A 25,584-nucleotide genomic window follows, 5' to 3' on the forward strand; every position below is an offset into this window, starting at 1 on the left:
AACTTTACATAATGCCAATAATTTTAATAAATCATATCAGGCACTATTATTTGCAGTATTTTACTTTGATTAGAAAGTAATTTAGTGCACTAAAGCATGGCACATTTTGTTAAAAACATAATATTCATGATTACAGCTAATGCTATAAACATAAGAAAACCTACATAGAACTAACCGATTAGGATGAATCCAAGTGCAATTAAGAATGTTAAGATGTAACCACGGAGAGGCTCATTATTTTTCCCATAACCTTTAGCAAACATCTGGAAAGCTGGGTAGATATTGTCCTTACATAAAGCCTAACCAAAAAAAATTAAAATTAAAATTAAAAACATTAAAATAAAATACATTAAAACTAAGATATACACATTTGCCAGCAGTTAAAGTAAGTTAATCAAGAATGCAACCCACGTCTCTCATTGCTGATACGTTTTGTTTTCTGTCTCAGTGCTTCACCTACAGAGTATTAAGGACATGTATATAGTTCAGAGAGCAGAAGGCTAGTTGGTTTATAACACTGCTTACGACTTTATTTGTCTTGACGCCAGCTATGTTAAAACTCTACTTAAGAATCAGAGCAGAAATAAAGTACAATAAAAAGGAAAACTGGAAGTTGGCAAATATGATAAAGAATGCTTATGACTTGAAGAAAACCAAATCCAAATCTGAAACTTAAAAGCAGATTAAAAACCATAAATATAAAGTTTAACTACTTTTCTTCAAATCTTAATAGATACTGCATTAAAAATCATATTCAACACCATTACTATACTTGTTGACTACAAATATAATATTAAGAACAAGACTAGAAAATTAACATTTATCTGACATAGTAATTGAAATGCTTTCCTAATCAGTACTGGCTGCTTAGCGATCACTGCAGGAAGCAGTGTTCATCCTGGCTATCACTGTGTCTACTACAGTTCATGTAGCATGAACCACATAAGATACTCCTGAAGTTAGCATCATTACAACTGAAACCATTATTTACTACTCCTAATTTGTAGTCTTACACTGTACTCCTAATACTGACAAGAATCCTAAACTTTTATCCTAAATATGTCAAGAAGCAAAACCCACCCTTTTTGTCCCTAAAGTATTTATTTTTGTCATCTTCAATTATGTATGTGCACCTGGAGTCATGGGCGGTTACGAGCCATCCAATGTTCATACTAGAAGCTAAATTTGGATCCCTGCAGGAGCATGTACTGCTGAGCCATCTCTCTAGACCCTCAAGTCGGCCTTTTTTTTTTTCTTTCTTTCTTTTTTTTTTTTTGGTTTTTTTTTTTTTTTTTTTTTGGTTTTTTGAGACAGGGTCTTTGTGTAGCCTTGGCTGTCCTGGACTCACTTTGTAGACCAGGCTGGCCTCAAACTCACAGCAATCCGCCTGCCTCTGCCTCCTGAGTGCTGGCATTAAAGGCATGCCAGGTAACTCATGCTTTGTAAAAGGACATTTCAAAGCATGTACCTTAATAATAGAAAAATACATAAATCTTTGTATGAATCGACATAACATTTATATACATAAAATGGATACTAATTTTCATATATGTGCATGCAAACATCAAAGACATGAAGTTGATAAAGTTAACCTATTTAAATACAGGAACAACCCAAAATCTGAAATATTATTTTACTATCCCTTTCAATAAAAATTATAATATGAAAATATTTACCTGAAATATTTTGGGAGCACTCACAAGAGATGCTAATGCTGATGAAAGTGTGGCTGAGAAGATGCCTGCAGAGATTAAGGGTGCAAATCCTGACACCATGCTCATCACCTTAAGTAAGCAACAGAATTGGAAATTAAGTCATAAAAGCAATTTGAAAAGAAAATAGAGTATTAAGTATTTGATAATTCTAATAAAGAAAATCAATACTAGAATAATCTAATAGTAATTTGGTAAATAATAGCAATGAGAAGGAAATTACAAATTACTGAAATAGGTTTACCACTAAAATATCCTTTTCTCTGGTTAATTTTCAAATGTGCAGATGGCAGGAAAAAAGAAGGAACCAACTACCCCTCACGAGGTTTCAACCACAGACAACTTGGGCCAATTCTGTATCATTTTGCAATAAATGCTCAATTTTTAATGCATAAAGGTTTGGTATGTATCTCTTAACAAGACTTTTGCAAACTACAGCTAGAGCCACTGGCCCGGCGTGCTGATCTGGCCATTCCTTCACAGTACCACATATCTAGTCAGCAATCAAACTCCCTCAATTGTCCCCATTTTCTTAGTCATTTTAAAACAGATTTTTGATTTTTTTTTTAACAAACCAGCTCTCAAAACTGATTGCTATATTTGGTTGATATAGCTTTTCAGTATTTGTAATATATGGCTTCAGATTTTTCCATTTTAGTTTTCCCTGCCATCCTCTGCAGCTCCCACCCTACATCCTGCACTGCACTGGCCATATTCCTCCACCGTGTACCCACTCCTCTCATCCTCAGCCAAAAAGTCAGACTGAAGTTCAAGCTCCTGTCAAGTGTACTACATTGTGATAGTTTATTCTTATGGGGTTGTATCTGTATTGTGGGTAAAAAGGTTTTTTTTTAAAGCACTTAACAGTTACTATTCTGCATTAATCTCCTAAATTTATGTTTATTTTTGTTTTGATCACTGTAGAACACTCTTTACCTAGGTTCTAAAACCCATACATCTGATATATAAAATTTCACTTCATTGTCACTATCTTTCTCCTATGTGTATGTTTGTGCATGAAGACAGGTGAGCATGCTCCTGTGACAGGAAGAGAACAACCGTGGGTGTCATTCCTCAGGTACACTCTCACATCTGGCCTGAGATCTGTATCAGGTGAGCTCTGCTTTCTGCCAGTGAGCCCCAAGCATTTAGTTGTCTCTGGCATCACGAGCACACCCTGCTACACCCAGGTTTTTTCATATGGTTTCTGGGGACCAAACTCATGTCAATGCACTCCAACGCAGCTGCCTCCTCAGCTCCTTGTATGTAACATATTAACAGAGGTAAATAATAAACAAAGAATTAGCAGTCTCCAAAGCTTAAGAACTAATACTGACCGTTATACAGATCACATTTTAAACATTCTTTAACTTTTAAGCATCTATTCACAATTAAGTTCTCTTGTTAAATGGCTGTTTGGTACAGCATGAGCCTACACAGACCATACTTAATTACTTAGCATTACTATTAATAACAATCAAAATACATTGAGAAAAGATATCATGTAATCCAAGTTGATATTAAACTTGCAACATATCTATGGATGACCTGAAAGCTACTGGGAATATAGACATCTGCCACTTCACCCAGTTTATTTGGTGCCGAAGAGTGAGGCCAGGGCTTTGTGCATGGTAGACAAGCACCCGCCAACAATCCACATGCCCAGCTCTATCAGTTGGTGTATCTTTTTTTTTTTTAATGGTGGAGGAGAAAGTATATTATAGAGACATAGCCAGAGGCAGACACATCTTGGAGGGTCCAGAGTGGTCATGATCATGAACCATGTGGGGAGAGGAAGAGGGCATGGGAGAAAAAGGAGCCGGGTACAATAGCCAGGAGGCCAAAGGTACAAAAGGAGCAAAGGAGGGCGGTCAGCATCTCTTAATTGCTTATTTATTCATAAAGAAACATTGAGGGTACTACTAATTATTAAGAAGCTAAAATAGGTAGAACTATTTTGGAAGATGAATTTAACCTGACTTTAAGACTTATTATACAACTATGTAAATCAGGACTGTTACTGATGAACAGAGACCCAAAGCTCATGACCACACAAAATGACTTATGAAAGATGCTTTCTTTCCTGACTTTCTGAAATAGTATGCCCATATGCTGTATGTATACACACTACATACACTACCAGAAAGCTGTAACTTGTAAGGGCTTCATTTTATTCATGAATAGTCTCAAAGTTTATTTACTCTCTCACACTTTTCCCACTTGCCTAGTTAATGATAATATAGTAACACAATAAACACAAAGTGTCTACCTAATGTAAGCTCAATGCTTACCTGAAAGTTGTTCATTAGCCCGTAAGAGCAAGCATGACTTTCACAATAAGAAAAGTCAAAGTTTAATTTGCAGGCTGCAGATGTACAGTTTGTTAGTTCCGTTGTCATAGTATCATTAACATTCCCAGTGGCATCCCGAACAACACAAGAACCTGAAGCACAAACAGCAATGAGAATAACTCATATCTGCATGCCTCTTAAAATTATACATCCATTCATAAAGAAGTCACAGTACCAGGACTGTCTAGACACTCATTCATAACAGCATATGCTATGTTTATACGTATCTTACTATGAATGGATGAAGTAAGAGCTTTGGAGGTCACTAAAATGTAAGTAATGAAATTGAACCTTCTAAAAAAAAGTGTGTAGGCACCATGCTGGAAACCCTTGTAAACTATTTCAATGACTAGATGGGCTACAGAGCACTCTGGTGTTTTCCTCTACCCTTCAACCACGTTGGCAGAAGCACCTCTCCTTCTACATGCACCTGTGAGATCTTACAGGCTCGGAAAGAGGAGAGCCCGGCAATGGCAATCAGCTTGTAAGCAGCTTTCATGTCCTGTGGCTGGCTTCTTTGCTTAGTGACAGTCACTGTCCAGTCTTGGCTATGAGCCTTAAAGAGAAAATCCTGCTTCTGTCTCCTGAGCAGCAGGATTATACACTATGTGTGGTTGCACCTAACATCTTTGTGTGATGAAGGTTCTGTTGCTTTGAAGGTTACACAACCATTGGTACAGAGCTCTTTACTGGCCCCTCTCCTGAACACCAGGGAGAGGGGGCAATCCTGCTGCTTACTGAATACAGATGGAATGAAGTGAGCATGAGGTCTAGCAATACCAGAGGGTCAGACCAAAGCAGAAATGTATTAGTGGAAACAAATTATATTAAAAGTTGGAACATAACCAGTTATACCATTATTTAAATTAAGAACAAATTTTATTTTGCTAGGCTACATATTATATAAGCATACTTGAAAGTTTTAGGGAAACATAAATTTTGTTAAATGAGTATGCTTATACACATATTTGTTTTCTCAAACAAATATCACAATTATGTATTAAGAATAAATAAAATCCAAAATCATTTCTAAAAGGTACTTTGGACCATATGGTACTGCTAACATTTGTAACTTTTGTTCAAATTTGAAAATTACCTGAGAGATAGCTATAAAATTTGGAAATAGAGTTCTGTTGCTACTTCTGAGGAAAACAATGAAAATGTGGTAAAATTGCAGTATTCTCACTAAATATACATGGAAACCTCTTATCGTGAAATTAAATTCAGAGCTTAAAATGTTATATGAGAATCATTAGGTGTGTGTACAATAGTGTATGAGGGACCGCCTGGGCCTCCCCAGTCTTTAAAACTGAAGCATAAAATGTATGCCGGCACAGTGGCCCGCACCTGTGATCCCAATACTCGAGGAGGCAGAGACAGGCACATCACTGTGAGTTCATGGCCAGCCTGGTCTACAAAGCAAATCTAGGACAGCCAAGGCTACATAGAGAAACCCTGTCTCAAAAAAACAAAAACAAAAACAAAAAAAATTTACTTCCATGTGAAAATATATCTCATATGCCCAAAAAAATGTGAGTTTACAAGTACAATTACATATATTTCTAATTTACTATAGTAATAAATTCCCAAAAAACATCTGGTGGGGTTTTTTTAATGTCTCTGTAAGTTACTACTAGTTTTCCTCCAGATGTCTTTGGATTGTAGCAGGCAACTCACTCTGTGCCTTTTTACCGATATGTTGGAATGCTACAGGCAGAAAATGCTATACTACTACTTCCGTTATCAACATCACAATATTTCTGAGACACATGAAGAAGAAAGGCTATTTACCCACAGACACTGCAATTCCTATGTAAACCACTGTCGTAATCAAGATGGCTAAGAGTGTTCCTTTGGGTATGGCTGATTGAGGATCCTAAAAGACAAGATATGTTTAGTCTATCTTTAATAATAAATGCATTACAGCATTTTAACATATCTATAATCAATACAGTACTTCACAATACTTACTGCGAGGTCACCTGAGATATTTGCTCCAGCTAGAATACCAGTTGCAGCAGGAAAAAATATGGCAAACACAGAAAAGAAAGTCTCTTCCTCTCGAAAGTCTGGTCCAAAGTTCTCACTAAATATTTCCGCTACAGAGGACAAAATGTTTTGGCAATTACTGGACAGCAAATAACACCAAAATATTTTACATTAAGAGTAATCAGAATATACGGTCTCCACACAATTGGTCATTCTATTTAATGCTAATTCAGAATCAGTGCTCCTGACTCCTGGTGGGAAGGAATGGCCTGTGATCACTGTTGTGCCCTACAGTTTTTGGTGCCTCTTGCCGGTAACTGTTTAAGAACATCAAACCTGAATTGTTATCACTATCAAACAAAAATTACAATATAGATTACTGCCCTACTCTCCCCCAAGTTAAAACAACAACAACAAACCAACTAAAAACAAAAACACTGGGATTAAATGTGTGCGCCACCACACCCGGCAGAACATTGTCTTATCTAGTGATTGATGTGGGAGGGCCTAGCCCATTGTAGGTGACGCCATCCCTGGGCAGGTGGTCCTGTGTTCTGTAAGAAAGTAGTCTGAACAAGCCATGATGAGCAAACCAGCAAGCAGCGCCCTCCATGGCCTCTGTGTCAGCTCCGGCCTCCAGGTTCCGGCCCTGTTTGAGGTCCTGCCCTGACTTCCTTCAATGATGAACAGTGACATGGAAGTGTCAGCCAAGTAAACCCTCTCCTCTCCAAGTTGCTTTGGGTCCTGGTGTTTCATCACAGCAACCATAACCCTAGGACAACCCCCTAATGGTTTTCTGGTTTCCCGAAGACCAGCTTGGATGGTGCTTGCAAACCCAGCCCCGGCCCCCAGTCCCTCTTACCCTTCCTTCTCTTATCTCGTCTCCTTTATTCTTTATTCTCAGTCTCAGACTGACCCTGCGACTAACATGAAACCTTCATATTTCCTTACATTTAAAGTACCATGTGATGCTCTGTCACCACTTATGGCATACAGAAGTATAAGCCAAATACTCTGCATCTTGATTTTTAGTCTTGTGTAACCCTAACTAAGAGGGGTGAGAGGAGCAATAGATACAGCCATCACCGAGTCAAGCAGAACGTCATTCTCATGGGCAACAAGGAAAGCCTTTCAAAAAGGAAAAGAATATGGGTGAGGAAAGAGACAAAAACAATCTATACTGTTCTATGCCATTGTGACTAGACAGAAACCCACTTGAGAGACTACTAATAAAACCATTTGCTTAAAAGGCATATGGGGCAAGGTGATGTACACTGTCTCAAAATATCACTTGTTAACTGTCAATAAGAGGCAACTTCCCAATAGAAAGCCTTTTTGTCATCACCTTAACAAAGGGATATCAATTAACATCATCATAGTGGGGAACACTCAGACTACTGTTTTTTGTTGTTTGCTTGTTTGTTTGTTTCTGAGACAGGGTTTCTTTGTGTAGACTTGGCTGTCCCGGACTCGCTTTGCAGATCAGGCTGGCCTTGAACTCACAGTTGATCTGCCTGCCTCTGCCTCCCAAGTGCTGGGATTAAAAACGTGCGCCACTACCGCCGTATCTGCTACCACCACCTGACTGCTCAGATCACTCTGAAGCCCTATTCTGAGTGCTAAGAACACATCACTTATCTAGCTAATGTAAACAACCCCCCTGGAGAGATGACCTCCCGCACACATATAAACAAATATGGATCTGTAATCTTGAAAACTGTCAGCATCACAGAAGACAAAACTGCCTTATGAGACTCAAGATTACACAATGAGTCATGGCTTTGCTTTACTTTAAAAGGGAAAGAAAAGTGAACAAGTTAATGAGACTGAACTTGGGCAGGGAAATCAGCAGATGCTATTAGGATGCCCACGGAGAACTGAAAAATCTGTGCATCTGTGCACCATACTGAAGACACACATTCTCTGAATTGTCCTTTCTTTGGCAGATAGAAGCGGAAGTATTTAGAGATAGTCTTAATGTTTGCGGCTTCTATCTGCTTTCACTGTCCATAGCACTTTTAAACTGTAATTTTTAAAAAGCCATGTTCCAAGTAGCATTTTGGTTAATAATGGGCAATATCCATAACAGGTTCTATAAGCGTTATCCAGTCTGATGACATCACAGGATGCTTGTGCAACACTACAATCACCTAAAGACATGTCCTTACATTCCCGTCACCAGGAAACACATAATCACACACACAGTAAGAGCCATGTGGCACCTGCTCCTTAGGAACACTGCTTCTCTCCATTCTACCACCTGTTGTTTGTGCTAATACTGAAAAACAAAAGATGAAAATGAAAGGGAGCTTACTCTACTTGCACAGCCTGCATCAAGTGGGCAAAAACTGAGTTATTACGCATTAGTGTGCATCACCAGGCCAAACTCAAAATATCACTTGTTAACTGTCAATAAGAGGCAACTTCCCAATAGAAAAGCCTTTTTGTCATCATCTTAACAAAGGGATATCAATTAACATCATCATAGTGGGGAACACTCAGACCACTGTTTTTTTGTTGTTTGTTTGTTTGTTTCTGAGACAGGATTTCTTTGTGTAGACTTGGCTGTCCCGGACTCGCTTTGTAGATCAGGCTGGCCTTGAACTCAGCATCAAATTACAGCATCAAATACCCAATGCATTAGCCTAATGTAACCTAATGTATTGACATTAGTTAGTAGAAGAATGCTGTACTTGGCACTTAAAAAAGTATTCCATCTTTTTACTTACATTTATAGCCAAAGAAACCCTTGGGCTTCTTGCTCTCCAGTGAGATAAATGTTCCTATGACAAAGTCACCGATGGCCAGAAGAAGAATCACCAGCAGGACGATCTGAGCCTGCAGGTTCAAACACGAAAAGCACAACCTTGTCTACTGCACTCACTTCCAGGACACACATAATTTGTCTTATCTTGCCTTTCTGTCAAATGTCTTAAAGAATGTCATGCATTTAGGAGGTGCTCAATAGATGTTGTTACGTAAGTAACACCCTTAAAGAACTGGGTCTTAAAGCCTGGTACAGTGTCATGAGTCTCGGGTAGAAGGGTCACAAGGCTGAGACTAGTCTGAGCTTTGAGCTAGTTAGTGAGACCCTGCCTCAACCCAAACTATGTGAGAGTGTTCTATTATGGGCAGAGTCATGCCACACATTTCTAAAACGAGTCCTACAGATGGGTATATCCCCACAAAGCCACGGCTTCTCAGTCTACACACCTGTCCCCTACCTTCCTGCTAAGACTGGCATCTTGACAGGGAGAATGTGTGACACCAGCACAAGTTTCCTATCAAGTCCAAACACAATGTATCTGTCTGCAGCTGTTCCAGGAAAGAAGGAAAAACAGAAACAAGTGCCAAGTGGGGGACTCAAGGAGCAATGGCACTGGGAGGGGAGAAAGCCTGAAAGCGATCAACAACTTTACTCCAATGTTAGCTTCTCAAAAATAAAATAAAATTAAATTAAATTAAATTAAAAAATAAAAAAGTGGGTAAATACCATGTCATCTGTGTAAACAAAACTTCTTAAAAAGCATTTTAAAATATTACTATAGGGAGGGAGCCACATGCGCCACAGTGTATGCAGTGTATGTGTGACACTCAGAGAAAACTTTAGGGCGTTGGCTCTCTCCTCCTACTGTTCAGTGGCATCCAGGGATCCATCTTAGACCACAGGGCCTCTACAGCCAGCACCTTTAGTCACGAGCTATCTTGTTGGTTCAGCAAGAACGTCTTACACACTAATTGTGGCTCAAGTAGGATTAAATTATAATCTTTTCATAAAGTCAATTTGTTACATATGTAAATAAATGAAGAACTGGGATACATTCAGTGGTAGACTATGTAATGGCACATCACACCGGGGGCCTTGTGCTCAAAACTTTTATATCATAAACTTCCACAAAATGGTCACTTTTCCACTAGACTGAAACTATCAGTTTGAGCTTCCCGAATCACTACACTAGGTGGGTAGACTAAATACTTAGAGACGCTCTGTCACAACTCACCTTTGCTTCCCACTCCATTCCGGCTACAGAGATACCCAGAAGAATCACTACTGTAATGGCTCCAATAATTCGGATATCATTGATTTCATCAATCATAAGTATGGAATGTTCCTACAAAAGAGAAATACAATGAGCACCTCCTTACACACAGATACTCCATCAGTGCTTATTAGAGGAATGGACAGAGGAAGGCATGGTGAAGCATGTCTTTATACTACAAGTTCCTAGCCAGCCACACTGCATGACCCGGTCTCAAAATCAAGAAAAAGAAAAAAAAATTACTTTTAGTGTCATTCAGTTGTCTTTTATATTCAATGTTTTATTAAATTATTAATACTGGTATATCTGATATAGACCTAATATATCAAAAAGAGGAATTACTAATGAAGAGAATTATAATCTGACTGGTACTGTTCAGTGTTATGAAGCAGCATAAAAGACACGTATGCTGTGTTTGGTGTCATCAGTGAACTCACGCTTCACTGGTCTTTTATGATAGATGAGGGAAAAAGAACAAACCTTCATGCTACTGTCAAAACCACAAGTTCCTACTCCATAAGCAAAATTACTTATAAGAGTTTTAATAATGTAGATAGCATTTTTAAAGCTCACATATAGGTTAAGCTTAGTGTGTGTGTGTGTGTGTCCTCTCAGTGAAGATATGGCAAATGAATGATTATGTCCAATTACCTTAAGCAGTTCCACCACAGTTTCTGCAAATCCAACAACATACATAGCAACTGCCACTGCATTGGCAAAGGCAAAGATCAAGCCAATTGCACCACCAAATTCTGGGCCTAGACTTCTGGAGATTAAATAATATGCTCCTCCTAAGGAAAAGAATGAAAGTCAGTTAGAGTTTTAATGCCAACAATTCTCTAAATTACACCAAGGAATCACAAAGCCGATTCAGCCAAGTAGGTGAACATTTTCAGATGAAACACCACTCTTCAGAAGACTGGTATTTGAGACACTTATGTTCTAGAAAGTATTGTAGAGAAAACTGCCTTAATAAAAGAGGAATGAGTTTCAGAACTGCCTTTTGTAGCTTCTATAAATATTTCATTGATCTGAAAGTTACAACTTGAAGAAATGTACCTATCACAGGAGAGAACTACAACACTTCTTGCTTGGTAATATTAGAAATCCATAGTTAATCAATGTGTTTAAAGACAAGACAATCTGACTACCAATAATTAACTGATTTTACTAATATAGTACTTTTTGTCACATGTGAGAAAATGTGTTTTGGCTTTACCAATACTCAAATGAGAAAGCTTAAAATTATTTCAGGAAAAAAAATTGTAAACATTTGAGACCAAGCAGCACTATCTCTATCCAGCTTAAATTTTGCTAAAACTTGAATATAATTCAAGTTTTATTTCTAGTTTCATTAGTCATAAAAATAAAGTAAAAACAGATATGTTGCATTCATCAAGATAATGTATGTCAGCCGGGTGTGGCGGCGCACGCCTTTAATCCCAGCACTCGGGAGGCAGAGGCAGGCAGGTCGCTGTGAGTTCGAGGCCAGCCTGGTCTACAAACCGAGTCCAGGACAACCAAGGCTACACAGAGAGACCCTGACTCGAAAAACAAAAACAAAAACAAAATAGATAATGTATGTCAAAAACATGGCATCACTCTCAATGGTTTCAAACAACAGCTGCTATTATTATGATCTTAAGTCCTAAGAAAACTGACACTGTTACAAACCCAGCATATGCCACATGAGATTCAACAATTACCTGAGTGACTGAAGGTCAAGTCAAATACACCTCAGCCTGAGTGACGGCTGAGGAGCAGCATTATCTAAGTGCAGGATCAAGGGGACTCAAGCAAAGTCCACCAAGGACAAGCTCTCAAGAATACAGAGGGGATTTACAGATGGGAAAGGTTCAGGGCACCAAGGAAGATACAAGAACTTAAGAAGCATGCAGTGTCCTCCAGGTAGGGCCTGTGCTAGGCGGGCTTACCTCCTCTTACAAACCCATTGGTAGCTATTGCTGAAGTAGACAATCCTGTGATAGTCGTCACAACAGTGGCCATTGCTATTACAAGTACGGAGAGACCTTCAAAGGAGAAAAAAAAGACTAAGAGCCTTATATATTCCTAAACTTGCCATTATAAGAACCAGCTGGGCTAGGCATTGAATTAACATTATGGACCATGGTGTTTGAGTGAGAATGGCCCCATAGGCTCACTTATCTGAATGTTTGCTAAGCTGGTAGAGTGTTTAGGAAGATTTAGGAAGTGTAAGCTTATTGGAGCAAGGGTGTCACTGGAGGTGGGCTTTGAGGTTTCAAAAGCCTACACCATGCCCAGTCTCGCTCTCTCTGCCTTCTGCTTGTGAATCAGATGTGAGCTCAGTTGCTGCTCTGGTGTCATGTCTATATACCTGCTGCCATGCCCCCCATCATCATGGTCCTGAACTGACCCTCTGAAACTGTAAGCAAGTCCTCAATTAAATGCTTTTCTTTTATAATTTGCCTTGGTCATGGTGTTTCTTCACAGAAATAGGTAACTAAGACACAGGCCACAAATTATCTAATTCTAATCTGATTTTTGAGAAATGAAATCAAAACTATGAAAGTCAATTGTGGTTGCAATCTACATAAGAGCAACAAGACCAATTGTAGATAGGCACACAGCTATTAGAACATTCAGAATAAGTGGTGTAAAATTCCCCTTACCTATTCCAGCTTGACCCACAATCCATGACAATCTAATAAAGAGCATCACACCCCAAATGTTTAACATACAGCGTACCTGGGAGAGAAAAAGAGGTCACACAACAGGTAAAGAAATGTAATAAAACATGATGCAGCAATAAATACTAAGCAAGCCAAAAAATAAAATGTACTTGAAACCACAGGAGAGTTTTGAAATCTCTTTTTCCTAAAGTTTGCCAAAGGGGCTTACTAAGAACTTACTATTAGCTGATTAAGTGCAATATAAGTATGTTTACAAATAAATGTGCTCACCAGAAGTGTCAGAAACACAACAGGAGACTATTTTATGACTTCAACTCTGGTTTGGTTTTTGTTTTTTTGTTTTCAAGACAGGATTTTTCTACGGCTGTCCTAGATTTCCTATGGAGACCAGACCAGCCTTGAACTCAGATATCTGTCTGCCTCCAGAGTGCTGAAATTAAAGCCCTGTGCCACTACAGCTGGATAAGACTTCAACATGCCTTTATCAGCTAAATTTTGTATGTACATCTGTAACATCTGTTATGAATGGCTAAGCTGAGTTAAGTGCTGCAGATACACCAACATAAATGTCATGGATCACATCATTTTTGAAAAATTTAAACTAAGTGTGATACTCCCACAACTTAGGCATATATTAATTTTTTATATATTAATTTTTTATTCTGTGTGCCTGTTTATTGTACAACTGATTCAGAAGCAAAATGATGAACACAAGTTCCCGCCAGCCCAGTGTACATGCCAAGTTCTAGGCCAACCAGGGCTATACAGAAAGACCCACTCTACAAGAAATAAAAATTTGTGAGTTTCCAATTTTATTCAGATGATGTGTATAACTGAGAACCATTTCTCCCCTAAAAACAAAAGAAATATATAAGGCATTAACTGGGCCTTTCATAGTACTCACAAACAAATAAGGTTAAAAAAAATAGTAATCTTCTTGAGAATGTCAGCTAAGTTTTCTAATCAACAGGAGGACTGTAACCAAGTGGACGGAATCTGCATACATACTAATACACCCTTGATCCAGCCAAACTTTACAACTCCTTTACTTTCAGCAGTGTATGTGACCACAGCATCTCTGGTTGGAGTACTTTCTTCTCCATTTGCAAAGCCATCCTCAAATGGTTCCTGGTTACAGAAAGAAATATGAACACAGAATAAGAATTAGATACAATTTTGAATCATTTGGTAAAGACAGATATAGTTACTAAACATGTTTGGCCACACTTAGGATGACATAACAAAAACTTCCAAGAATGAAATGCGGTAATTTACATAGTTTGTTTCCCATATATGCTCATGAATTCAGAGTTTGGTCCCCAGTGTAGTGGTACTGGAGGGAGGTGTGGAACTTTAAAAAGAAAGAGGTCTAGTTCAGGGAACCTGTATCACAGGGGAGCTACCCTGTAAGCATGTGTCCTGGATGTAGGTGATGCAATGCTCACACTTGCACATGTTCCTGATAAGGTGATACACACAAGGGGAAGCCCTTACCAAAGCCCACAACATGCTGTCTGGGCTTTCAGCATTCACAACTGTGAGCCAAAAAGCCTAGCTCAAGTATTTCAATATAATAGTAAAGATAGGTTTCTCAACACTTTACCTTAGAAAAACCTAAGCAATAAAGTAAAAGGAACCTTAAAATTTAAGAGTTACTGTGGCATAAATCCAATTTTAAACCCAGGCCTAGTAGTAGAAACCATATTCCCAGCATTCAGAAAGCAAAGCAGATGACTGTTTGAGTTCAATGGACACCAGCCTGGACAACATGGCACTATCCAGTCTGAATTAATCATAGAAATAACAATAATGAATCTTTTTTTTTGTATTTTGATAGTATCTGGAGTATGCAGTGGCTGCTAGGCCTATGGTGGGACTGGCCTGTAATGCCAACACTCCAAGACTGCCTGTCCCAGTTCAAGCGAATTTCACTCCCTCATCATCTTTTGGTGGGGGAGGGGAGAGCGTAATCGAGTGAAAGCCAGACCTTGGCTTTTTTTTTTCCTTTAAAGACAGGGTTTCTTTGTGAAGCCCTGGCTGTCCTGGACTTTGTAGACCAGACTGGCCTTGAATTTAAGAGATCCACCTGCCTCTTCCTCCCCATTTGCTGGGATTAAAGGTGTATGCTGCCATGCCTGGATCCAAGCTCTTTAGCACAAATTTCTATCATCTGGACACCACACCCTTTCCCACATCTGAAATATCAACATTTACAATTTAGACTTTCTTTGGGGGGATGTTTTCTGTTTTTTTCAAGACAGGGTTTCTGTGTGGCTCTGAATGTCCTTGATCTGGACCAGGCTGGCCTTGAACTCAGAGATCTGCCCGCCTTTGCCTCCCACATCTATGACTAAAGGCGTGTGCCACCGTCTCATCTCCAGGTTTAAAATTCTTCCATATAACCAATACAGAAGATCCCTAAGATTCCTTCAGAACTGATCGTACGTGCTCTTAGTCATCAGTTTATTGACTTTTCACAAATCACACAGTGCAGTCTCAGTATTGGCCTTTCTGCCTCAGGTGAAGTTTCATATCTAGTTCTGCAGCTCTTAGGTTTTTATTCTCTACTCCTGTCTCCCGTCTCAGTGATTCTGTCTGCTCAGTCCTTATTGAACACACAGCCTGACACCTCCAAACTAGTATTACAAAGGCTCAACGAAAACATAAGGGGTAGAAGGAAATGGCTTCGGAGACAGGTGCTGAGTCTAAAGTTAGCACCTTCACACCATCACTGTGGTTCTTAATTCATATTCAATACCAGAGAACAAAACACAGCTATTATTTTGAGCATTTTATATGTACAGAATCCAATATTTAAAAGTGATTTTAGTGTTTCAATATCATTAAGAAAATTGCAAATATAATGATTAAAAGAAATGAGTTATAGAAAGTTACATGTAGCCAAGCAGTGGTGGTGTGCACTTGGGAGGCAGAGGCAGGTGGATCTCTGAGTTCAAGGCCATCCAGGTCTACAAAGGGAGTTCTAGGACAGCCAGGGCTGCACACCTTTGGTTTGTCTCGAAAAATTGAAACCACCACCAACAATTAAAAGAAGGAGGAGGAGGAGGAGGAGGAGGAGCTGTGTAATCACAGAGGCAAATCTACACATCCATCCACTCTTCCCTTGCCTCTGGCCTATTTCTATTCTCCTTACAAAGAATCTGGTGTAAATACGGTAACAGTAGTCATTCACCTTAACAGAAATGTGTAGAAATGGCTTTTTCTTTAACGTGACCAGATTTCAGTCTCAATCCCAGTTGGGCTTTACTTCTGCTGTTAAATGCTTGCCAGACAGCAGAGGGTCAATACTGATTCCAAACAGAAAACAAAAACAAAAGCAAAAACCTCTTATTCCAGATTTCACCAACCCCTTAGCTGTTCAATTATTCAAATAAGGCCACAAGAAGAAACAAGCCTGCTTGTCAATTTACTGACTTTTAAGTAAAAGGTTCTTAGTTCTCCTCTTGAAGATAAAGTCTATAGTATACACAGAAAAGGGATCTCTTTCCATTCCTGTTACAAGAAAACTGAATATGTATGTCCCTAATCAGCTATTTTTCCCAATGCTAAAGAGCAATGTGGGTGTCTTTTGACAATGCAAAAGTATGCAGGCATCCTAAAATTTTTGCTGTGGGTGCTTATCAGAATTTCACATCAAAGCTGAAGATCTAACAAATATGCTAGTCTCGACCACAGTCTGAACACTACAAATGAATGACTGTTCAAGAAACTCGTATTTTCCAGCTTGTATGAAATATTACTTAACGAAACTGATGATGTTGATCATGGACAACAAAAACTTACCTTCTGAATCATCCTCTAGCAACTCTCCTTTAAAAAGTCTTAGTTATTACTCTCCAAAATACAACTAAAGCCAGCTGCAGTGATGCACACACCTGTACTCTCAGTGTGCGTGGGGCTGAGATGGGAGGGCCTGTGCGTTTGAAGGATGGACTACAGTGTACTCCACGCCAACAGAGGCTAAAGAGACCCAACACCAACCAACAAACATCAAAAGTTAACCAAGTAAGTGTGCTATTTGTGGCTGGACTAACAGACTGAAGTGTAATGAAGGTGAGGTTGGAACTGAATTAATTTCCTGAAATAAAAGGAAGCCAGCATTTATTTTGGTGATGTTGGGATTTCAACTGAAGGCTACTACTGAGCTGCATCCTCAGCTTTGGGTTGTTTGTTTAGTACATGGGCTTCCAAGGAATAAAGAAATTCTGCCTACTCCTCTATCTACCTGAAAAAATTTTATATAAAAACCTCTTAAGTAAATAAAAGTTCATAAAATATCAAGTTATATAAGTTAGGTCAATACAAAGGTACAAAAGTGACAGTCTTCAATATTTACTATCTTTTCCACAATAGAGAAATAAAAACTATTTAAAAGGCATATTAATGAGGTAGATGAAATTAATTTAGTATTATTCTAGGAAATAAAGCTTTCAAAAAGTAGCACTGGGATTGAGTTTGGGGTTACAATGAAGAGGGAGAAACAGGAAAGAATAAAAGATATACCTTGGTTGCAGCTAGCAGAAAGGATATTTCATAAAAAGAAACTGACTTACTAGTGCATCATAATCAACTAAACAGGAATATGTAAGTATGCCTGTACTTCTAGCACATGGGCTACAAGAGAGTTGTTAATCTATGGTCAAATGGAGCTGCAAAGCAAGGTTCTGTTTAAAGGAAAACTGAAAAAAGGCACAAGTGGAGTGTGTAGGATGAAGGGACCAGGAGACAACGGAGTCTATCAGGAAGCTTAAAAATTCATGAATGGAATGTAGGAGAGGGGCTGGTGGGTGGGTGAGTGGATGGAACAAATCAAGAGAAACATACAGAGAAAACAAGCAAATGAGTGAAGAATGCCAGCTCCTATGGTTTATCATTTCTTTGCAGAAAGTAGAAAAAGGAAGAATTTTTTTATAGACTGAGTGTTTTGTTTGGTTTGGTTTTTGTTGTTGTTGTTGTTGTTTTTGTTTTCCTTTTACAGTCAAGCTCCCCTTCAACCATGGCCAAAAGTCAGAAGACAAACTGGGGTATGAATATGGCTGCCGGTCTTCGCCTTCTGGCTTGTCTAACAGGGGCTTTCTTTGTTTACTGCGTCACAGGACAGGCTGGCTTGCTCACAAGCCTGCAGGGATTCTGCCTCTGCCTCCCATCTTAGTAAGGAAGAGAATATCAGACACATGGCACCATGCCTGGCTCGTACGGGGACTCAGGTCCTCAAGTCCAAATGGTGACCTGCCCACTGAGCCATCTTCTAAGCCCCAAAATGGATTTTTAAAAAATGCTTTAACTATATTTCAGACTTACTCCTGGATGTATACATCTTAAAAACAAAAACTCTACTTCCAATACTAACTTGTTTTTTGTTTTACCAGTTTATCATTTTTCAATCTTACTGGCTCTGAAAGAAAATATTCCTGATTAGGCACCAACTTGTCCTAATGATCATTTTCAGCATACAATGGAAAATGTTCCCAACCTATGGTACAAGATTTACCACACAGTAGTCACAGAATATACAGCAAAGAGTTCCTACATATTGAGCTAATTCTTCCAAATACTAAACTATCATTCGGTATTTTAGAGAGTCTACAATGAAACAAGATTCTTCTTTTAAAACTAATGAATAAAACTGTACCTAAGTACAAATATTTGCCCCTTAACTACAATTAAAAACCTTAACACAGCTTTATCTATAACATATAATATTATAGGGAGGATTATCTTATATGCATGTCGTTATTAATGCGTGCACACAAATCTACATGCCACTGAACTACTTTTGCGCTTGTTTTTGAGTCAAAGTGTCATACAGGTTAGGTGGGCCTTGAACTTCTGGAGTGCAGGAATTACAGGCCTAACCCACCATGCCCAGCTACTTCTTAAATGCTTGAAGCTCTTCTGTGGCCCTCCCAGTTATGAAGTCCAGAAAAGTTTCTCTCCAAGTGCACAACAGAATAAGTCAATCTTTATGGCAACTCTGGACAAAGATACTAAAACCAAGGAATGGGGACTGTGTAGCCACCAGGAATGATCTTGGTTTCCTGAGAGAGGGTCTGTCAGTGTGGCCCAGGCTGGCTTAAATCCAACTATCCTTTTATCCTCTCACATGCTGGAGTATAGAAATGTGCCACCATATTCATACCTATGAAAACTACTTTTGTCACATGCCCCCACCCAACTCCAAGGAAAGCATTAAGACTGAGGAGTGCAGCCCATTAGTTCAGTGGAAACACTATTAAAAATATTTCAGGCAATGTTTATTAACATATATTCATTTTAGTACAAACTCATTCTGCTTTTTGTAAAATGTTTCTTTACTAAGTGATTTTAGGCATAATAGGCAAAGACAATAAACTATATACCTTTTTAACTTAGAAGGAAGGTGTTTGGGTTATCTTACATTTTAAAGAACAGTGGGGCAGAACTGTATTTAAGTGTCTCTTTAGGGCTGCGGAAACTACCACAACTCTGTCTCTAGAGTAACTTAACGCCATTCAAATATCAATCTTTTAAGTCGGGAAATGGGCCAGCCCCTTAATGGTACCAATGTGCAACAAGATACTGAAGAAATGCTGATATTCTTCTACCCTTTGCAGATTTGGCACTTGCAAAAGCAGCTTCTCGGCATACATGAGAAGCATACCCTTTCACTCGTTCATTAGGCGCATCAATATTAACAGACTGTCAGTCAGCATGCTAGCTGCTTCCCAGACTCCTAAAGTAGGGTGTGTGTGTGTGTATGTGTGTGTGTGTATGTGTGTGTGTGTGTGTGTGTGTGTGTGTGTGTGTGTGTGTGTGTTTTCCAATAAAGACTAGAGAAAAAAGCAAGTCTTTACCATTTTGGGGGGACGTCTTCCATATTCAGTGCAGCTTCCAGTAAATGTTTAACCCTTCCTAAGGCTGCACACCTTTCAATTTGCTTTTTACATTATAGGCCCTCTCAGAGAACTGGTTTCTAATCTATGTGGAGATAAAATCCTTATCCACCAATACCATATCCTGGAAGGCTTTAGGTTCTCTAGATAATATGACAGACATATAAAAAGTGGAGGGGGTGCCTGGCTTTTGCCTACTGGGCTGGCACACCATGATTATAAAAGCATAATGTACATGTCAGTGCCACATTTCATTTGTGAGTTATAAGTCAAATCTATAGCTAGGTGATTCAATTTTTTTAAGTCAATATTTTAGTGAGATAGTTGTCCTTAGGTGACCCGGCTACTCTTCAGGGAGAGAAAATTTGCCCAGCTGATCCTATGTGGGTAAGGGTAGCAGCTTCTCTGAACTACACATGTGCTGGTGTTGGTGCTGGTCCATTCTGCCCTTGCTGTGTCTGCTTGGCAGCTCTGACCCATCCTGGTAAGGGAAGATCAAAAGCAGACCCCTCAGGACTCCTAACTCCTCTCACAAATGACCACAGCTGAGATACACATGGATCAAATCTTGGTCAGTTTTGTATACAAAATACAAGCCTGTTTTTAGGCAAAGAGATTATTTAAGAGAAACAAGCCTTTAATCCAAGCACTCTAGAGGCAGAAGCAGGCAGATCTCTCTGAGTTCGAGGCCAACATGGTCTACAAAGTGAGTCCAGGACAGCCAGGGATACAAGAGAAACCCTGTCTTGAAACAAAACAAAAAAGGAAGTGTATGTGATCCCAGCACTCTGGGAGGCAGAGGCAGGCAGATCTCTGTGACTTCAAGGCCAGCCTGTGCTGGGATTAAAGGCATACACCACCAAGCCTAGACAAAATGTGATGCCTTTATACAACATAAAAATTCTCATGCTGGGTGATGGTGGTGTATGTGCCTTTAATCCCAGCAGTTTAGAAACCGAAGCAGACAGATCTCCAAGTTTGAGGCTAGCCTAGTGGTCTACAGAGCAAGTTCTAGGATAGCCGGGGCAACACAGAGAAATCCTGTCTCAAAAAACCAAAGGAAAAAAAGAACCCAAAACCCCCCAAAAAACAAACAAACAAACCCAAACAGTTACTTTGGGGGCTGGAGAGATGGCTCCGTAGTTAAGAGCACTGGCTACTACTCAACAGACCTGTGTTCAAATCCCAGCACCTTCATGGCAGTTCACAACTGTCTGTAATTCCTGTTCCAGGGGATCTGACACCCTCACACAGACATACAAAAAGGCAGAACACCAATGGTGTTATAAAAAAAAAATCCTTATACCACCTAACAAATAATTTCTTAAGAGAAAAACTGGCATTATTTCAAGCTGTGTGTCTCAGGGTATCATCATGAAAGCTTGGGCTGGCCTTGAACTCACAGCCACTGAGTGCTAATTATTATTGCTTTAAATAAATCCAAATTAACACATTTAAAACTATGAAGGTTTTTTTTTAAGCTATTTATATCCTAAAAGTAATTTTTGGGTTAAAGTAGTGATAAAAATCCTAATCAAAGGATAAATATCAAAGTTTCTTAACCATTTAACAGCATCTGCCTAAGTCTAAGCCACAATGCTATATTTAAAACAGCTTACTTAGCAATTAAAATATGTATGCAAATTTCAATGCCAAAGTGAGAGGTTTATTCTATTATTTGTTCTAATTTTTTTTAGCAAGTACTAGCTAATTATATCATCCCCAAGCTACCAATACTTCCTCTCCGTGCTGTCGGTGATTGGTGTACTCAGTGTAATGCTCCCCAAACAGAATAAGCTTTCAAAACAAAGTATTGTTTTACACAAATCCAATTTGCCTTGGTTAACAATGCTCTATTAATATCCAGTGGCATTAATGCAAAGCTCAAAACTCAAGTGCCACAGATAAAAGTGGACAGTGTGACCATGTGACTTCACAATGAACCAAGTCAGAACTGCTGACCCAAGTCAAAGAACTCAGCACTAGGACGAGCTCTGCATGTTCTTTACCAAAACTTCAAGACTGAATTATAAAAGACTGTTTCACAAATAATAACACAGCATTACTTCGAATCCCACACAACTTGCTAATGTCAACAAACTAAGAGCTTGAAATATCTTAGCTAGAATTCCCAGGAAGCGTATACTTTCTGTTAACAAGAAGCAATGGTCCTGTGTAACTTTTATCTCAATTGTTTAGGAGGAAGAAGGCCCAAAAGTTAGGAAGGACCCAGAGAAATCCCTGACAACCAGCATCAGACTAAGTCAACACTGGAAAGGCAGCATGCCTGGGGAATCTATGAGCGGCTGACAGCTCTGGGTACTTCAGGAGAGTCTCACAGGAACAGATGCTGTCTTCTGTCTTCTTTCCCATTTTCAGTTCATCAGAACCAGAGATGGCATCTCCTTTTTCTGGAGATGTAGTAAGTGGATTGGTCAGGAATTTAAATGACCTGTCAAGAACTGCCCACTGACCGCCCAACTATTTGCTCATGGAAAGAACCCAGGGAAAGTAGAGGGTTGGGGGGGGGGGGTGCAGAGACCATTGGGTAATCGATCTATCCACCTGCACTAGTGAGAGCATGAGTTTGCTGCCTTTTTTGTTTATTTATTTATTTTTTGGTTTTTCGAGACAGGATTTCTTTGTGTAGCCTTGGCTGTCCAGGACTTGCTTTGTAGACCAGGCTGGCCTCAAACTCACAGCAATCTGCCTGCCTCTGTGTCCCAAGTGCCAGGATTAAAGGTGTGCACCACCACACCCAGCTAGTTTGCTGCTTTTTTATGGAATCTTCTCAAACTGTCTGTGGATTACACAGTTAACAGAGAAGCCACAACAGCCTGAGATGGGCAAAGGAACTGGAAAAGTCATTTGGTTTTCTAAAAGAGGAGAATAACAGTAAGGGTAGATCCCCATATCTGAGCTGGCCCCCACATGAAAAGTGGTAGGGGAGACTTCTGGGTGGCAAAGTAGAACACAGATATCAGCTATTGCATGTCTGAGCCTAGCACGGTGGCACACACCTATAATCCTAGCCTGAAATGCACCGTGTATTCCAGGTCAAGGTAACTGTCTCAACAAAGAAAAGGGAAAGGAATTGCAGAATATTAAAAATAAAAATTCAGGGTCACCACAATGTATTATCTATACATTAATTTCTTCCCTCCTCCAATTAATAGATATATAAACAAATAAGAAAATGTTACCATTCAAATGTTTATGGTAGGAACCAAATGTTCTCTTTAGGACACAAACATTTAAGACAACTAGTAAAGAAACCAAAGGTAAGTCTGCTTACCAATAGGTATTTGACAGAGAGATGAAAGCTGCATTTTAAACTTCAGAAATTCTAGATTTGGGTGCATTTTTAAAGAAAATGCACAATATTTGAAATGATAAAGTCATTGGATGGACTCTAGGTCAGAGTAAAAATGACAGAAGAGAGAAGTAGATAAAATAGTTTACAGATGCAAGAAACTAAAAACAAAAACAAACAAAAAACTAGAAAAGATATAAACAAAGATACCTATAGCTACAAACTTAAAAGCTAAAGGTAATGAGGAAACCTTCAGTCCTAGAGACGTTACCTATTCTCTACTGTAGGCCAACTTCCTTCCATCAACAATGGAGGCCAGAGACATTGGAATAGCATACTCAAAGGGCTAAAAAAGAACCTGTCCACCAAGACAATGTGAAATAAAGGCATCTTAAATAAAAACAGTATACGCTGACATCTTGCTTCTATTACAAGAAGGTCTCAAGGAAAGAAACCAACATTACATAGAAGAATGAACTTCTAAAAGTTGAAAAACAATAGAGTTATTCTGGTCTCAGTTTTTAATAAACCTGTAAGACTGTTAAAAACAAAGATTACAGCACTGTATTATTGGGTTTACCATTTATAAGACAATGGCAAAGGTACTAAAGAGAGGTATTCTGTCTCAAGAGTCCTGTATAAATCATATACCTGAATAAAGTCAATATACCTAGTAGAGCAAACATCACTGGCCCCATGCACACTACCCATCTCAAAACCTTAGTAATTGAAGACCTTGTTCCAAACCTACCTATTCTACAGAGGGAGAATGTCTTAGGAACAGCTACAATATAGAACTGTTTAAGTTTTCATTAGTTAGTAGCTGCAAGAGTCTAGGGTTTGCCCCACTGGAAAACTGATTTACAGAATTATATGCCACTGTATCCCCCTAACCAGCCCTGCTCTTCCTAGGTCTTGCCTACTGCCATAGATAGGAATTCCACTCTTAAAAACCCTAATATCTCTCTTCCCATACACTCTTCATCCAAACAACCAGGAAAATGCCCAGTCTTCCCTCTCACAACACCTTGTACCTGAACTTCTGTTTTACCAAGCACCTCACCATCGGTCTGCCCTCCCTGGTCTCTAAGCCAAAACAGTCCCATCTCAGTCTTGGGTGCCTACGTCTGAGTCTAAAGTATTCATCCTGGTATTTGCATGGGGTGGTTCCCTTCCTCTGTAATAGTACTTTTTTAAGGCCTTCCCCAACTACTCTAAAATGGCAACAAATCATCATTTTCTCATCCTGCTTTAGTTTCTTCAGAGTAGTACATCTGACCTATTTGTCTACTTTCTCCTGTAACTAGGATGTCCTGAGATTTCTTTTTTTCTCTCCCTGCTACATCTGCCACACTTAGAACGGTGTTGCTGTTCATGTTCAGTAAGGATTTGGGAGGGACTGAATTTACACCCATTTCATGAAGCAAGGAACTAGATTAGATTGATTGGTATAGGCTTCCCAAACACATGAAAAATGTGAAACGTCACTGCAAAGATAATAAACATATAAGAACCAAGAAACTCAGTTTGTATCTTTCAGGTTCTACTTTGACAGGATAGACAAGGCATCAAGTGTGACTAGTAATGTACACATTTCTTCCTTCACCTCATTTAAACCCTAAAATTTATCTTTCTTTTTACCGAGGTAGTCAGTTGCTAATCTACTTGGAGAATTAATATAGAAACAGAAAACCAGACTATAGCAGCCAGTAACATGGATTTAGCAGGTTGTGGCCCCAGCAACACTGAAATTTGACTTTGTTACATGCAAATACTTAGCAGGGTCCCACTCTTACTTGTATCGGGAAGCTAGTCCCAGATACCTCCCAAGCTGTTCTGGTCTTGTTCTTCCAGGGTGACTGTCAAACAACCAAGCTGTATCTTGAAATAATCACTAGCAGGGTGTAGAAGCAGCTCAGTGTTAGACGCAATACTGCAATTGTTCAGTGTTTTACTTAAAGCCCTTGTTAAGTGACAGGAGCTGCCAGCCCTGATACATCAGTGAACAGATCTGCACTAAGTACCTAATCTCTGTATGAAAATTAATGAGACAAAAGCTCAGATTCTAGTGAAGGATTAATTAACAATTGCATCATCTCAAGTATCCTTCTCCTTATTATTCTCAGGATGTCAACATGCGAAAGTGATAATGGCAAAGCCTCCCTTTCGGCAGCTCAAGCATCTTACAACTGGTCTGAGCGATGGCCAGAAATGTGTATAAAGAAGAGAAGACACTGGAAAAAAAATATTCTAGTGTCACACAGAAAAACAAGTATGAAGTCTAGTTCTACAGTTTTTAATGAAAGTGGCTAGTAAACCATTTTCAGTTTCTATGAGATCATTTTATTACTAATAAAGTACATAAAAGATTGATTTCTTAGGTATTAAATGAAAAAAAAAAAAAGAAAAAGTTCAATGATGCAATACTGCTACCTCCTTCACTCCCTTCCGCTTTAGTAACGAGAAAGGCAGAAATAGGTCACATCCAATGACTTGATAACATCATCAAAAGGATTCTAAGCCTTGGTCTAAGAACAACTGCAAAGGTGATGTTATTTTTAAAAGAGAAGAAGTGCAAAGGTGGGGTAAGGAGATGACTTAGTAAAGTAAAAAA

The 25,584-nt window shown here is 39.1% G+C and overlaps 1 protein-coding gene across 2 annotated transcripts in view; it reads right to left on the reverse strand.

Moving 5' to 3' along the window:
• Nucleotides 1-25,584, reverse strand: part of SLC12A2 (solute carrier family 12 member 2) — a 67,843-nt gene that overhangs the window by 37,415 nt on the left and 4,844 nt on the right. For both annotated transcript variants that reach the window (XM_084778235.1, XM_084778234.1), the window contains exons 2-12: nt 13,773-13,892; nt 12,744-12,819; nt 12,027-12,122; nt 10,744-10,883; nt 10,054-10,164; nt 8,782-8,890; nt 6,035-6,162; nt 5,855-5,939; nt 4,004-4,155; nt 1,677-1,784; nt 176-299 (exon numbers count right to left, since the gene is read on the reverse strand). In XM_084778235.1, coding sequence (XP_084634361.1) covers nt 176-299; nt 1,677-1,784; nt 4,004-4,155; nt 5,855-5,939; nt 6,035-6,162; nt 8,782-8,890; nt 10,054-10,164; nt 10,744-10,883; nt 12,027-12,122; nt 12,744-12,819; nt 13,773-13,892 — 1,249 coding nt within the window. The remainder of the gene's footprint in view (nt 1-175; nt 300-1,676; nt 1,785-4,003; nt 4,156-5,854; nt 5,940-6,034; nt 6,163-8,781; nt 8,891-10,053; nt 10,165-10,743; nt 10,884-12,026; nt 12,123-12,743; nt 12,820-13,772; nt 13,893-25,584) is intronic.

This window comes from Acomys minous, assembly GCF_964271855.1.
Source record: "Acomys minous genome assembly, chromosome: 4".
NCBI lineage: Eukaryota > Metazoa > Chordata > Mammalia > Rodentia > Muridae > Acomys > Acomys minous.